The sequence below is a fragment of the Choloepus didactylus genome, chromosome 2, assembly GCF_015220235.1.
Source record: "Choloepus didactylus isolate mChoDid1 chromosome 2, mChoDid1.pri, whole genome shotgun sequence".
Taxonomy (NCBI): Eukaryota; Metazoa; Chordata; class Mammalia; order Pilosa; family Megalonychidae; genus Choloepus; species Choloepus didactylus.
The window spans coordinates 193869542-193886392 of record NC_051308.1 but is presented as its reverse complement, the minus strand read 5'-3'; the positions used below and the strand labels follow the sequence as shown (position 1 = coordinate 193886392).

Sequence of the window (16851 nt, the reverse complement as noted above, 5' to 3'; positions counted from 1 at the left end):
TGGGAACCCCGGGCCCAGGGCATTCCACAAGGGCCTTGAAGACTGCACACAGCAGTGTGCATGACTTAGGTCAGTTAAGGTTTGACCTATTCTTGTAAAATCAGGTGCGAAATGTAATCTATACCCTAAACTACCTCCTCCCTGAGACAGATACTGTTATCTACAAGATAATCTATAATTCTCCCCTCCCTGTTGATTACGATCAATCCCTCCCTACATTATAAGACACACACACACACACACACACACACACACACACACACACACCCACACACACACACACACCCACCCAAGCCCTTAAGACCAGCTTATTCGGCGCTCCCCTCAAAGGGCAGAGTATCTTCACATTGAGCTCTGAACCCGTCGCCATTCAGAGCAGCTCCTGAATCCATTCAGAGAAGCTCCTGATTTCAGGGCAATGTGACTCGACTTCCCACCTTGTAGGTAAGCCCTATAGTAAAAGTTCATGTCTCAGAACTTGTCCGGTGCTTTCTTTAGTCCTTTGATTACAAAAGCCCTCTTGGGCCATGACAGCAGTAAAAATAGCTTTGCACAGTTATTTCATCATTCTAGGCTTGTCTCCTCATCTGTAAAATGGGGACAATAATATTGATAGTATTTATCTCACAGACTGTTGCTAAGATTGAGAAAATTTATGTAAAATACCTGGTACACAATAGGGGCTCAATGTTAGTCCACCTCTCCCCCCCATTAAAGCAACACAATGAAACAGTGCTTCCAGATTTTAAAAAATGAATTTAATCTCTCTAGAAACAGGGCACTGATTTTACAAATGTCTACATTTGGTTTTCTGTTCATCAGGATGATTCCAGTACAGCTAGTGAAATGCAGCAAACCACCCTCAGTCCCTTTCCCTCTGGAAGAGAAACCAGACTGCACTGAGTACAGAAGGTAACCGAACTTGGAATGACAAGGTGAAAAGAGCAGAAAGCGTTAGGGCGACCCCACATTCTAACATGCCTGTTACATCAAAGACGGTAATTTGGATAGGGAAAAAAAAAAGACAAATAAGAAAAATCCATTTGGGCACAATGTGATGGAGTTTTCAAACCAATACTTCACCCTCAAAATAACAATAGCTTGTATAGAAGAAAACACCATATTAAAGCACACGGTTTGTGCAGTGATGTTTTCTCTTGTAGTTTTTGTAAAAAAGTATCAAAACCTTCATGTCTTTAAATATATATACAGGTGGCTTTTTTCTATATTACTTTTTATAGCACAAAGTGTTTGCAAATGCAGAGGGTTTCTGCAGATTCTTGACTGTGCACATGGTGCATAGCCTGAATGAACAGAGCTTCCTGATTTCTTACAGTAACTGAAAATTTGAAGCTGTAATTCCCCCACCTTCTAAATTCTCCATACCCTGAAAATCCCTAATACCCTAAAAAATAGCGTGAGAAGACTCTGATACTCTACATTCATGCATTGATGGGAAAGGAAATTATTTACTCTGAAACTGTTACTAACTCATTTACATTCTATGGCTGGAGTTAGGTGGTGGAGGAGGGAGGTTCACCTTACTGTGCCCTTCCTCCATTCCCACCAGCATGTGACTGGAGAATGATTGGCATCCCCTCTCCAGATTCCATACTTTCAAACTCCCAGTTTTCTTTGTTTCATGGTTGAGAAAATCTCAGAGGCTCTTAACAAGATGGAATGTTTCTGTGAAAATCCCACTGCCCTTATATTAGTTCTCATTGACCACATCAAAACTCAAGATATGAAAAGCAGTCAAGATTTCCCTTTGGCCACTAGAAAGCTTGAGGCTGCACAATGTCATGTCTGCAAAGTGCTGGCAATGCATTCTGGCAAATTGTCCATGATGCACTTGGTGCCTTGTACATAATCAATGATCAAGAAAGCCTTGCTTAATTGAATCAGAAACTAAACAGAAGTATTTTATAAAGTGCTTACATTGAACCTGTCTTTCCATCGAGCCTCATTTCATGGTAAATTCCCCTTGAGCTTTATGCTCCAACTATAATCAACATGTACAGTTCCTTAACATTCCCACAATGTTTCATGCATCTGTCTTAGCTCAGTGTTTCCTCTGCCTGAAGCAGCCCAGACACCCCTACTTAATTTGTATGACTTAGCTTAAGGACGCTTCTCCTATAATGCCATTCTTGACCCCATTTCTCATCTCCCCAGGTAAAAATGACCTCTTCTTTGCATCCCAACAGTACTCTATTCTGAATAGAATCTTATCACTTTTTTGTTTCCACGTGTCTTCCCTTAGCAACTGTGAGCTCCATAAGGACAGGGATAGATTGAGATTTATATTCTCAGTGTCTGGCACACAGTTGGTATCTAGCAAATAGTTTAAAGTGAATGACCTTATTGTAATCGCATAGAACCACAGGGATCAATAGCACTTATTGCCATAAATTTAAATACCATCTCATCTTCTTGTAGCCAGGTGAGGTCAACCTGTTTTATAAATATTCATGCTATTGAGAGTAAATAAATAAAATTTTAGTTTGCCTTGTTTTTGGAAGGCCTTCAGAATTCCACTGGGTAGATAGGCCTACAATAGGTACCAGATTTGAAACAATGTCCAGGCAGCCCCAAGTAGTCTGAAGGAGAGGGGAAAAGTACTGGGTATGGCTTCTTTTTTAAATGGAGAAAATATGATAAATTCATTTTCTGCCCTCCTGACATTATCTCTGAGACTTCTTCCAGCTCTACAGTCCAATGATTGTATGATTCATTACTGGCTGTAGATATGTGATGGGCATGGGGGAGGGGCAACAGGCAGCAAAATAAACTACACCTCAAAATGAGCCTCAAAAACCTCCAAAATGTAAAGAATGTCCCATTAGGAAGTCCAGTTTTCCCAACATGTATCTTCTCCCTGTTTTGCAGGAACCTTTTACACATGAGATGTTGATTTTGTACTTTTCTGGGAGGTACTGGGCATAAAGGAAGGGTGGACCTGACTCCTCCAATTTCATCCTATTTACTGCCATCCAACACATGAGGATTTCACAATTTGTTTTTTGTAAGTTGCTCCCATAGCAGCCCTCTTTCAAACTGCAGTTGTAGCATATTCAGGAAACATGGAAGTCTCTGAGAAAGTTGTGAGTTTCATCATCATTTTGAGATCTCAGGCTGTATCGTTCTGATCTCATTTATTTATTTTTTTTTCTGGGAAGACCAGGATCTGACTGAAAGTTTAGAAACTATGCATTAGTCACTGCTGTCAATTAATAACCTGGGAAATTCAGATGATTTCTTTGTAAGCCAGTTACAGGCAAGTCACTTGTAAATTCCAATGTTCTTCAGTCAAAAATAATTTTACTTTCCATTCTTGAAAGAATAGTAGTAAATGATTAAGCTCCATAGGAGTTGGTCACCTGTTCTTAAAATTCTGTTTGGTATTGATCATTCTAGGTCTTTTGCATTTGCCCTCTCAATTAATGTTTCTGGACTATCAACACATGCATATCACGGGGATACATTTTATGTGCCCAGGCTCCAGAACGCAGTTGTTTTCTCAGAGGTTACGAGACCACAGTGCCAGAGAAAGGTCCTAGGAACAGGGCAATAGAACGCCTCAATGTCTGCCTGGAAATTCAGGAGAGAATCAAGCTGGTGAGACATCCAAGCTTCACTGAGTTGGGGCCAGGAGGGCCTTCGCTTAAATGTGTCAAGTTCCAGGTATGTTAAGGTTAAATGCGTGTCCTCTGCCCTTACTTACATTAAATACTTTCATGTCACACCTTGTCTCTAGTTGTCCAGTGAAGTTGGGAGTGAAGTGGCAGAACAGCAGAGAAAGAGTTAAGAAAAGGCCACGCCTTGGATGAGAGAGCCAGTGGGAACTGAATTCCTTCTGAGACTGCAGAATTATGTTTCCAATGGTAGATCCCCACAAAGAGAAAACAGCACTTCTCCCTGCCCCACCATCTGGCCCAGGAAAAGCAAAGAGAGTGTCCAAAATGAAAAAAAAATCTATACATATACCCAGAGTATTTCCTTTTATTTACTAGGCAGTAAACTAAATCCCTGTGTAACCACGTATGTCCAATATACTCTGATATTGTGTATGCCATTTGCTCCCCCACATCTCAACTATGACTTTAGGTTTAGCCACTTCGTTTGACTTAAGCCCAAATTAGTTTCTTTTATATGAACATATGATAGTAAGAAGACCTTTTTAATACTTTGAAATACCTTTTCATCACTTAAAGGAAATGGTAGAAAGTAAAAGGGAGAAGTAAGAAATGTAATAAAACCTATTCCACCATCCTTGTTCTCATCCACAGTGTGTCTCAGATGTTCAGTGCCTGAGCCTGTCCCTAGGGCGAACTTGGACAGTCCCAGAAACGTTCTCCACTTAGCTCTGTAAGTAAGGCTGGCATCCTTCAAGGTGCTGCAGAGGAAGCGTACTGATTTCAACCCAAGTATCCTGATGGAAATTAAAGAAGTTACTCAAATTGCTGGACTTTAACACTAGTTGCAGCTGAGATCCTGGCATGGTTTGACTTGTGCTCGCAAGTGCTTCTGGCACTGTGCAGAGCCTGTGCACTGGCCTTAGCCACAGAGGAGAAAGCCCAGGTAGGAGCCACAGCAGCCACGGGCGAGCTGAAAGGCTTTTCCTGACTGACTGGAGTCTCAGGAACAGCCAGAAGTAGAAAAGATCTGCCCCTTCCATTAAGATGTTTGCACAATCCACGGTATCTGTTTTCTGGGCCAAATTTCCAAGGCTTCTCTGAAAACTGCAGATACCCATTTTGTGGATTGTTATTTAAAATATATTTATCTTTATGTATTTGAATAATAGCCATAGGTACGCCCTCTTCTCTACAGATTTTTCTCTTTCACACACATACACACACACACACACACACACACACACACACACACAGAGTCTGCATGGTGGGCCAAGCATACCAAAAATAGATACTCTTGCTTCTCTAAATTATTTATAGAACCAGTCTTATTTTTGAAATATGTTAATAAATAATCTAAATAGGGGAGGGGATGGAAGTATTTCTTTTTTTACTTATGTTGATGGATAGCCACAAAGCATAATCATTTTATTTACAAAAAAAACAAAAAACAAAACCCCCAAACCTAAAAGAAACTCCCAAACCAAACATTCTCTGTAAATATAGTTTTTAAATGATGAGTAAACTACTGTACCATTGGCCCCAGTTTGGTTATGTACATCATGTTAGTCATTCAGCAGTAGCCATTCCATGAATTCCTCATGGGTAGTGCAGCCAGTAAAAAAGTGTATAAAACATTATACATATAAAAACTCTCACATCCTTTGGATGTTTGCAGTTCATCATAACTTTGTGGTTACCTTTCCGCAACATAAATTAAAAAAAAATTACACACACACGCACACACTCACACAGACCCATATACAGAAACCCATCTCTCCAGTCATACACCATCCAGAGAGTGTAGTGCATGGGACTGAATTCCATGAGGCACGAAGGGGGTGGTCCCATCCTCAGGGCAGTCCATCGTCTTCAAGGCTTAATGCCACTCGCTGCAGAGACAGATCAAAAAATCATCATAAGACCAAAAACAGCTAGTCTTTGTTAAGTATCCACAAGGTACTAGGCATTCTATTACTTTAAAGACCTCAGCTCACACAATCTTCAAACAACCACAAGAGGCAGGATTCATCATATTTATTTTACAGATGGGAAAACTGAGACTCAATGAGCTTAAGTAACTTTTGTCCTGGATCACATAGCAAGTGGGTGAGCTAAAACTTGAATCCAGGCCTGTATGAATCCAGAGCTGTTGCTTTTTCCATCATCCTGTCCTGCCTCTTTGTAAAGCAGGACTGCAGACATCTAAACTTTCTCAAACCCTCCCTTATGTGATTTTATGTTTGGCCAAATATAGTGGGTTAGTTTCGGCAAATCCAGGCCATTAGCTACTTGCCTCCGGCATGCTAATCACGCTTAGGAAGGCTATATGCACCCCTCTCAATTAATTGTACAGAATTGGAAGGCAGTTAAATTCCTTCCCTCTTTCCCATACTCCTACTTTCCAGTCATCAAATGCTAGACTTCCCCTGACCCAAATGATTGTCTTCTAGATGGTGAGCCCACTAACTGCTATTCCTTTGTATCTATGGACAGAGGACTCAAGTTAGATTCTTTCCTGTGTTGCTGTGAAATCTATTTCTTTATATCTTCTGATGTTCCCTGATTCTACCTCTTAGATTCTGATTCTGTCTCTTAGACTCAAAGAGACTCAGGACAACCCTGGAATTTGCAGTTTGTGTTTGACTTCCTTCTGAGTTTTTTGCTCTATAGGCTACACATCTGGCTTTTCCCACCTGGTTCTGATGTAACCTTGTTTTCCACTCTTCTATTTCCTGGAACCCTTCCTTTTGACAGACCCCAGTTCTTCAATATCTTTCTCATAGCTCTGTGAATTTGGGCTAGCCACTTCACCTCTCTGAGCCTTAGTTTTATCATCTGTCAAGTGGGAATAAGAATACGGCCTACCTTGTAAGGTTGCTGGGGAATCAAATGAGATCATAATTCATGCAGAGTGCTTAATAACCTAACACATATGGGGCCCAGAGTATTCTAGATCAACCTAACCAGCACAAAATAGACCCAGACTAGCATCTTCCATCTCTGGGCATTCTACATATGATAAAAAGTAACTCCACTCCCTCTCAATCATATTTGGGTTATTTGTGGTTTTGCATGAATGCCATGGCCTTGCTCCACTAGCAGATATATGAAACTATCTTCTTCTAGTCCAGCAACTCCCCCACTTTCTCAAAGACAGATGTCTCAGCCACAGGGAGGTCTCAGCAGGGATGCTGGAGCTCCCTGAGATGGGGCAGAGGAGAGAGGAGGTTGTTGAGAATACTGATTTACAGAGCTTCAAGACTATTTAATCCATGATACTGTGGAAAGAACATGGGGTTTTGTGTAAAATACAGATTGGAGCCACTTCCTGGCTGTGTGACTTTAGGCAAGTTACTCAGTTTCTCACACCTTATAAACTCAGGGAGCAGAAAGAATGGGGGTTATTATTCCCATTTTACAAATAAAAGTGAGAGAGAGAGAGAGAGAAAGAAGTAAGACCACGGGGTGGTAAGACTGTGTAATTGGGAGTCATCTCTTTACTCCAGGCTCAATGCTGCTTCCACTGTGCTAGAAGCCTTCTCTGAGCTTTAAAAATTGGTTAAACAACAGTTTGCTTGGATTGGCCGAGGTGAGGGATCGCTCAAGGTCGTCTGCTACCCTCCTGCCCTAAGGAATCCACTTCATTTCCCATGTCTGCCCTTCATGAACAGTTTGCTTCAGCAGCACTTCTGTCTGCCCTGCCCCATACTCCATCATTTGCTTTTTCCACGTGCCATTCCCTCAGTCTGCAACTAACCCATGTTTCCTCTTTGTCCCGACCCACTTAAAGTTGGCTGCCTTTCAAAACCAGAAGGCCTTCTGGGATTGGCTGCTCCTGCCTGGGTTCACGCTCTCACTCACCAGCCCCTCAGACTCCGAGTGGCACTGCCCTACCTTGCACTTGACGACAGGTAGATCGGAAAGAGGGTTCTTCGGGAGTTGGTGCAGCTGTGACTTTGGCTCCCCCGGCAAGACAAAAAGCTCCTTGAGGGCAGGGGCTGGGTCTTCCAGTTCTCTGGTCTCCCCAAGACAGGGCTCTGCCCACAGTGGGTGATCAAAGCTGCTGATTGCCTGACAGGGGGATGGACTGGATGACCTCTGAGGTCACACTCAGCCCCCTGACTCTTCTATACAACAATGACATCTGCTCCAGCCACTTTATGGTCTTTGCTCCCCCAACAAGTCATGCTCTGCTGTGCCTCTAAGTCTTTGCACATGCTTTCCTCTGGAATGCCATTTCCTTCTTCTCTACCTGGAAATCTGCTTTATTCTTTCAAGGACACATTTATCTGTCACCTTCTCTGTGAGGCATTCCCTGTCTGATTCCCCAAACAGAATTAACAGCTCCCTTTTTGACGTTTCCATAGCATTTATTCAACAGATACTTCCTGGAAGCCAGCTATAACAGGCTAGGCACCAGGGAAACAGACTAATCAGACAATCCTGCCCTCAAGGGGCTCACGGTCTAGTGGGGAGACTAACAAGTAAAAAGGCAAGTAGATTACAGTGACAGGTGCTGTGATGGAGAGAGGCCCAGGGGACCATGGGAAGACAAAGAAAGCCAGGGAAAGCTTCCCCCATGGCACTGAGTACACAGGTGTACAATAACATATTAGTATTTCTCACTCCTCCACCAGCTCCTTGGGAGCAAGAACGATTCCTTATTTACTTTTGGACATTTGCTGTCTAACATGGTGCTTGGCACACACCTGCACACAGTGTTTGTTGAAATGAATACATTTGAATTGAATGGCCAGTTACCCTTGCAGGTCAAATGTTTTGAAAACTTAGCAGAAGGATAAACATTTGGCTTCTTTACTGCCAGGAAGAGCCTCTAGGCTGTTCTCCCTCCCAACCACCTACTCCAGGAGTGCTGTGTCCCCAGGGCTTAGAACAGTGCCTGCCACATGGCAGATTCTTGATAAATGTTTAAGGAAGAAAAGAAGGAAGGAAGAAAAAAAAAAAAAAAAAAAAAAGGAAGGGAGGGAGGGGAGGAGGGAAAATAGAAGGGAGGGGAGGAAGGAACTCTCCCAGCAAGGAATACTTACTGCAGGATAGACGTGGCCAATCTGAGCAGTCCTCCCTATGTGGAGCTCATCTTCATCCTCTTCTTCAGTTGTTTTCCTGTATACTGGGTTGTCAAAATTCATGCTCTTGGTGTTCTTCCGCTTCCAGTTTCTCCAGATCAGGTAGCCACTCATGCACAGCAGGGCTATGACCACTGGAGGAAGGGGACACGTTACACTGGACCCCAGCAGGCTCCAGCCCACTCCTCACACTGCAGTGCATGTCTTGCTGCCTCTCCAACTTTCCTGCCCCCTGTTATTCAGGCTATGTTTCTGTGTGCACTCTTTCTGGAATGCCTTTCTCCCATTTCTTCCTTCCTTTTAACTACTCATGCTTCAAGGCTAGCTCGAATGTCAAGTCTCCCAACTGCTATAGGTGAGGCAGTTGCTCTCTCATGTGTGCTCCCAGATCACCATTCTCTTACTTTTTATATTTGTACCCCCAAGCAGACAGAGGCAGGGACTGTGTCTTATTTATCTCTCTATGCCCAGTGCCTAGACACTCAGTAACATGCTAAACGAACGAGTGAATTTCTTCACCGCAACTTTACCCTAACGCCTTCCTGGATTTCTCTAGGGAAACCATTCTTTCTCAAAGTTGGAATGTAGAAGGTAGGGTGGGGTGTTTCTTTCCAAAGCTAGGGCTCCACAAGAAGGGCAGCATCTCTAGAAGGGGACACATCAGTGCAGCACAGGCTCTGAGTTAGAATAAATGAGGAAAGGGGGAAACTCTCTTCAACAGAGATGGGCAAAAATGGGACAAGCAGGTAGTAAGCATCACTCTGAGCATTTAAGTGGAGGCTGGATGATCTCCTAATGAGGATGCTAAAGAGAGGATTTCTGCTTTGTTAAGATTTAATAGTTGATAACCATTAAAGACAGGAGCAAGGAAAAGATGTCTTTTATCACTGCTACTATTTATTGTCCTGGAGATCTAGCTTATGTAGTTTAAGACCACATAAAAATTTGAAGGCTATAAAATATGAAAAAGAAATCAAACAGTTATTATTAACAGCTATTTGTACATTTAGAAAATTTTAGAAAAGCAGATGAAAATTATTAGAAGTAATGTTAGTTCATAAATAATCATAGCTTTATTATGAATCAGCAATAACCCATAGAAAATGTAAAGGAATAAGAACGCATTTGCAATAGCCCAATAAAAATTTAAAAAATACATGGGATAACCTAACAAGACATGTGTGATTCCTATTTGAGCTATAAAATTCTGAAGAATATGAAAGAAGACTCTAATAAATAGACATATTATGTTCCTCAATGAGAAGCTTCAATGTTGTAAAACTTTAATTCTCCGTGCATCAATTGATACATCCCTAGTGGGTTGAATGATCACCTCTCCAAAAGTTAAGCCCACCTGGAACCTGTGACTGTAACCTTATTTGGAAAAAGGGTCTTGATAAATGTAATTAAGGATCTCAAGATGAAATTGTCCTGGATTTAGGGTGGCCCCAAATCCAACGACAGGCATCATTATAAGAAGAGGCAGAGGGATATTTGAGACAGACTCAGAGGAAAAGGCCATATGAAGATAGAGGCAGAGATGAGAGTTATACAGAGGCAAGCCACGGAAGACCTCATTCCACCAGACGCCAGAGGAGGCAAGGGAGGATTCCCCCACAGCCCTAGGGAACAAATATCCAGAGCAATATCATAAAAAGTCCATTCTAACTTATATAGAATTGGCAGGGTGATTCTGAAGTTCATCTAGAAGAGAAACTAAACAGAAATAGCTGAGTTCCGGCCAACTAAGATGGCAGCATAAGACGCTCCAGGATGCCATTCCCCTACAGAATCTTTAAACAATTAGCAAAAATGAGCAGAGCCAGTTTTTTCTAAAAACTCTGAAATATATAGTTAAAGGAGAGCAGTAACTGGACAGGTGCTGAATCAAGAAAACATAACTTAAAACCAATAGGAGAAGCTAGTGGCAACTATGCTGCCTCTCCCCCAGTTCTTCCCCAGTGCGGTGTGGAGCTGGCTGGGCCCCCATTGTGGGTCCCTGTTCCTGTTCTGGGGTAAGCAGAGTAAATCCTATGCACTTTGTGGGAGGTGCCTGTATGTCGGTGCCAATCAATCTGGTGGCAGCCTGAAGGAGTGAACCAGAACACTACTCTCTGGCTCATAGTTGCAGAACATGCCTTGCAGGCAGAAGCAGCTTACTTACAGTTAAAGCAGTGTAAGAAATAATTAAATGAAAGTGACCTGGAGCAAAGGACTTCAGGCTGTCAGATATACAAAAGAGCACCCAGGAAACAGTAGGGGAGCTTATTTCATAAAGAGTAGAGGAGGCATTCAGAGTCCTGTAAATTTCTAAGGCCGTGAGGGCAAGCCCAGTCCAAGACATGGACTCAAAAAGACTAAGAGGATCATGTACTTTCACCTCAGGCTGATCTTGATAGGAGGGCAAAACCCTGAAGGAGAGCACCAGTCATAGAGCCAATTTGTAAAAACTGTGAAAGGTGTTTTCTGCATGGTTTGTTTGTCTTAGCTCCTGATACTCAAGGAAATCTCTGTCATATCACTACCTCGAAACAAACTTAAGGAACAGGGCTAATTCTCAGAATTAATACACTAAAATATTAAATGTACAGTGTATAGCTAAAGATTACAAAACAAAGAAATGGGAAATGATGACCCTCCAAAAGAAGAAGTTAAAACTTCTGAAACCGTCAATGAAGAAGAAAGACTTTGGACATACCAAAGACTTTAAAGAAATAATAATTCAGTTTGCTCAAAGTACAAGAAAACAACAGAGAAAGAACTAAAGGATATGATGAAAATGTAGATAAACAACATGAGAATCTCAATAAAGACATAGAAGTAATAAGAAATACTGGAGTTGAAGACCACAATAGCTGAGGATTTCAACAGCAGATAAGAGCTGGCAGAAGAAAGAATCAATGGCTTGAAGAAAAGACAATCGAGCAGAAAGAAAAAAGAATGAAAAAAAGTGAACAGAGCATGAGAGACCTGTGGGACACCATTAAATATATCAGTATATGCATTATGGAAGTCCCAGAAGAAGAGAGAAGGGGCATAGGAATAGTCAAAGAAATAATGGCAGAAAACTTCCCAAATTGAACAAAAGACATGAATATACACATTCAAGAAGCCCAGTAAACCCTTAACAGGATAAACTTGAAGAAAGCCATGCCCAAACATATTGTAGTCACCATCCAATGCCAAGAGCCAGGGTAGAGTTCTGAAAGCTGCAAGAAAAAAGTGACACGGGAGCCCAAAAAGGTTAAATGCTGATTTCTCATCAGAAACCAGGAGGCACCTAAATAAATGGAAGGACCTTTCATGTTTGTGGATTGGAGGATTAATTATTGTTAAGATGTCAATCTACCCCAAGTGACTTACAGATTAAACACAATCACAATCAAAATTCCAACAGCCTTTGCAGAATGGAAAACCCAACCATCAAATTTATATGAAAGGGTAAGGGGCCCTGAATAGGCAAAGTCATTGTGATGGCTTGAAGCTATTATGTACCCCAGGAAAGGTTCTTTTAATCCATTCCTGTGGATGCAGACTTATTGTAGGTGGGTTCTTTTGATTTTTGATTAGGTTATTTCAATTGAGATGTGACCCACCTTGAATCCCCTTACTGTAGTCCTTTATGAGAAGACAAAGGACATATAGTAAAAACCTAGAGAGCTCAGAGTAGCCCCAGAGAAAATGAGAGATGAGGACATACCCACAGAAGCTGGAGGGAGGAAGCCACTGAAGTCAGAAGTTGAATGCAACAAAACCCGAAGGAGAAGGACCAGAAGATGCCAGCCATGTGCCTTCCCATGTGACAGAGGTGTCCCAGATGCCAACAGCCTTTCTTCAGAGAAGGTATCCTGTTGATGTCTTAATTTGGACATTTTCATGGCCTTAGAACTATAAATTTGTAAGCTAGCAAATCTCCATTGTAAAAGCCAACCCGTTTCTAGTATACTGCATTCTGACAGCTTTAGCAAACCAAAACAGTCATGTTGAAAAATAAGAACAAGGTTGGAGAACTCACACATCTCAATCCTAAAACCTGTTACAAATCCATGGTTATCAAAACCATGTGGTACTGACACAAGGACAATAGAACTGAATTCAGAGTTCAAAAATTAATCCTCACATTTATGGCCAACTGATTTTTGACAAGGGTGTCAAGTTCACTCAGACAGGAAAGAACAGTCTCTTCAACAAATGGTGCTGGGAAAACTATATGTCCATATGCAAAACAAAGAAGGTGGACCCCTAATTAACACCATATACAAAAATTAACTCAAAATGGATCAAAGACCTAAACATAAGAACCAAAACTATAAAACTTCTAGAAGAAAATGTGAGGAAGCATCTTCAGGACTTTGTATTAGGCAATGATTTCTTGGACTTTATGTACAAGTAACAAAAGAAACAAAAAAGATAAATGGGACCTTTTCAAAATTGAAAACTTTGGGCAGCAAAGGACTTTATCATGAAAGTAAAAAGACAAACTATTCAATGGGAGAAAATATTTGGATACCACATATCTGATAAGTGTTTAATATCTAGAATGTAAAAAGAAATGCTACAACTCAACAACAAAAAGACAAACAACCCAATGAAAAAATGGGCAAAAGACTTGGATAGACATTTCTCCAAAGAAAATACACAAATGGCCAAAAAGCACATGAAAAGATGCTGCAAATCATTAGCCATTAGGGAAATGCAAATCAAAACTATAATGAGATACCATTTCACACTCACTAGAATGGCTATTATTAAAAAAAAACAACAACAGAAAATTACAAGTGTTAGAGAGGAAGTGGAGATAGCCACTCTGGAAGACAGTATGGAGGTTCCTCAGAAAGTTAAACATAGAATTACCATATGATCTTGCAATCCCACTTCTTGGTATATCACCAAAAGAAATGAAAGCAGAGACCTGAACAGATATTTGCATACCAATGTTCATAGCAGCATTATTCACAACTGCCAAAAGATGGAAGCATCCCAAGTGTCCATCAGTGTATGAATGGATAAATAAAATGTGGTAAATACATACAATGGGATATTATTCAGCCATAAAAACGAATGAAGTCCTGAAACATGTGACAACATGGATGAACCTTGAAGACATCACATTGAGTGAAATCAGCCAGACACAAAAGAACAAATATTGTATGATTTCACTGATATGAAATAATTAGAATAAGCAAATTCATGGAGTCAGAAATTGGAATATAGGTTACCATGGGCTGGGGTGGGGGTAGGGAAAGGGGAGTTAATGCTTAAATTGTATAGTTTCTATTTGGGTTGACGGAAATGTTTTGGTAATGGATGGTGGTGATAGTAGCACAACATTGTGAATGTAATTAACAGCAATAAATTATATATTAGAATGTGGTTAAAAGGGGAACTTTTAGGTTGTTTATATGTTACTAGAAAAAAAATTAAAAACAAAACAACAAAAAAACACAAAAAGCACAGGACTGTACAACACAAACGGTGAACGCTAATGTAAGCCATGGTCTATAGTTAATAGTACAATTATAAAAATGTTCTTTTATCAATTATAACAAATGTACCACACTAATAATAGGGCAGTGTGCTGGTTTGAATCTATTATGCCCCCCCACAAAAGCCATGTTCTTTAATGCCATCTTGTGGGGGCAGACTTATTAGTCTTTTGATTAGGGTGGGACATTTTGATTGAATGTTTCATGGAGATATGATGCACTCAGCTGTGGGTGAGAACTCTGATTATATTATTTCCATGGAGGTGTGGCTCTATCCATTCAGGGTGGGTCTTATTTAGATCACTGGACTCCTTTTAAGAGAGCTCACATAGAGAGCAGAGAGGACAAAACACCCCAAGAGAAGCTGAGAGAGACATTTTGGAGAGAAGCTAAGATACATAATCCAGAGTTTGCCCCTGGAAGAAGCTAACAGGTGACACAGACCCAGACACTTGGAGATGCTGGGAGATGCAGACAGAAGGACATTTGGAGATGCGAAGCTAAGAGATGAAGTCCGGAGTTTGCCCTGGAGAAGCTAAGAGAGGACTCACAGATGCTTAGAGATAAAAACCACAGGAGAACCAAGCAGAGAGCTGAGAGAAGCTAAGAGAGGCAGAAGCTCAAAGACATTTTGGAGAAAGCCATTCTGAAATGCAACCCAGGAGTAAAGGACCAGGAGATGCCAGGCATGTGCCTTCCCAGCTGACAGAGGTGTTCCGGATGCCACTGACCTTTCTTCAGTGACGGTATCCTCTTGTTGAGCCTTAGTTTGGACACTTTTATGACCTTAGAACTGTAAATTTGTAACCTAACAAATCCCTTTTATAGAAGCCAATCCATTTCTGGTATTTTGCATAATGGCAGCATTAGCAAACTAGAATAAGCAGTACATGGGAACTCAATATTTTATGCATGATTTTTATGTAAACCTACAACTTCTCTAACTAAAATAATAATAATAATAAAAGAGGAACCACAGAGGCAAGAAGGCAGTGGGATGAAATATTTAAAATGCTGAAAGAAAATTATTGCCAGCCAAGAATTTTATATGCAGCAAGACTATCTTTCAAATCTGAAGACATTCCCAGATAAACAAAAGCTGAGGAAATTCATCCCACTAGACCTATCCTACAAGCATTGCTAAAGGGGTTCTTCAGACTGAAAGGAAAGGATACTAGATGGTGGATCAAAGTGGCATAAAGGAATAAAGATCCCTGATAAAGGTAACCATATAGGCAATTATAAATGCCAGTACTATTGTATGGATTTTTTTTCTATGTAACTCCACTTTTTACTTCTTATAGGTTCTGAAAGGCAAATGCATAAAAGTAATGAGAAATGTGGTTTTGGACATACAGTGTATAAAGATATACTTTGAAACAAGTACAGGAAAAAGGTGGGAGGGCAGAAGGAAGTAGGACAGTGTTTGTTGTATATGCTATTGAAGTTAATTTAGTAGCAAATCAAATGTGATTGTCATGGATTTAAGATGTTCAGTTTAAGCCCTATGGTAACCACAAGGTAAATATCTGAAAAATATAAACTAAAGGAAACGAGGAGAGACTAAAAAAAAAATCAAATAAACACGCAAGTAGGCATCAACAGAAAAACTGAGGGACAAAAAAGGTATAAGACTTATAAAGACCAAATAGCAACATGACAGAAGAAAATCATACATTATCAGTAGTTACTTTAAATGTAAATGTATTAAACCACCAGTCAAAAGGCAGAGATTGGCAGAATGGATAAAAAGGCATGGCCCAACTCTAGGCTATTTACAAGAGACTCACCTTAAATTCAAAGACACAAGTAGGTTGAAAGTGAAAGGATAGAAAAAATATGCCATGTGTATAGTAACCAAAAGAGAGCTGGGGTAGCTATACTAATTAGTATCAGATAATACAGACTTTAAGTAAAAACCTGTTACAAGGGACAAAGAACATCACTATATACTTATAAAGGGATCAATCCAACAAGAAGTCATAATAATTAAAAATACATATGACATATGCACCTAACAGCAGAGCCCTAAAACATATGAAGCAAATACTGACAGATTACACTACTTACAATGAATAGAACATGTGGATCAAAGATCAACAAGGAAATAGACTTGAATGATACACTAAACCAACTAGAACTAACAGACATATATAGAACATCTCACCCAATAGCAGAATACACATTCTTCTCTAGTGTATGTGGATTATTCTCCAGGATAGATCATATGTTAGGTCACAAAACAAGTCTCAATAAATTAAAAAATACTGAAATCATACATTGTATCTTCTCCAACCACAATGCAATGAAGCTAGCAATATAAAGAGAGTGAACTGGAAAATTCACAAACATGGAAATTAAAAAATGTACACTTTTTTTTTTTTCAGTTTTGCTTCATTTTGATAGTAATTTTTAAGGGATTATTTTTTAAATCTTGTGATGGTTTGGAGACTTTATCGACCCCAGAAAAGATCATGTTTTTCAAGCTAATCCATTCCTGTGGGTGTAAACTTATTGTGGGTGGGACCTTTTAAGTTATTTCAGTTGAAGTATGCCCCAGGTGAGTCTAATCCCCTTACTAGATTCCTTCATAAGAGGATGAAAAACAGAGAGAAAGACACAGAAGACAGAGAAAAAGAC

The 16851-nt window shown here is 40.4% G+C and overlaps 1 protein-coding gene across 9 annotated transcripts in view; it reads right to left on the bottom strand.

Moving 5' to 3' along the window:
* Positions 1-769: 769 nt before the first annotated feature.
* LRP8 (LDL receptor related protein 8) overlaps positions 770-16851 on the bottom strand; it is a 93364-nt gene continuing 77282 nt past the window's right edge. For 5 of the 9 annotated variants that reach the window (XM_037827180.1, XM_037827181.1, XM_037827182.1 and 2 more), the window contains 3 exons: positions 8687-8859; positions 7533-7709; positions 770-5527 (listed from right to left, as the gene is read on the bottom strand). In XM_037827180.1, coding sequence (XP_037683108.1) covers positions 5489-5527; positions 7533-7709; positions 8687-8859 — 389 coding nt within the window. In that variant the 3' untranslated portion in view covers positions 770-5488. The remainder of the gene's footprint in view (positions 5528-7532; positions 7710-8686; positions 8860-16851) is intronic. The other 4 variants (XM_037827183.1, XM_037827184.1, XM_037827187.1 and 1 more) reach the window with 1 other exon arrangement.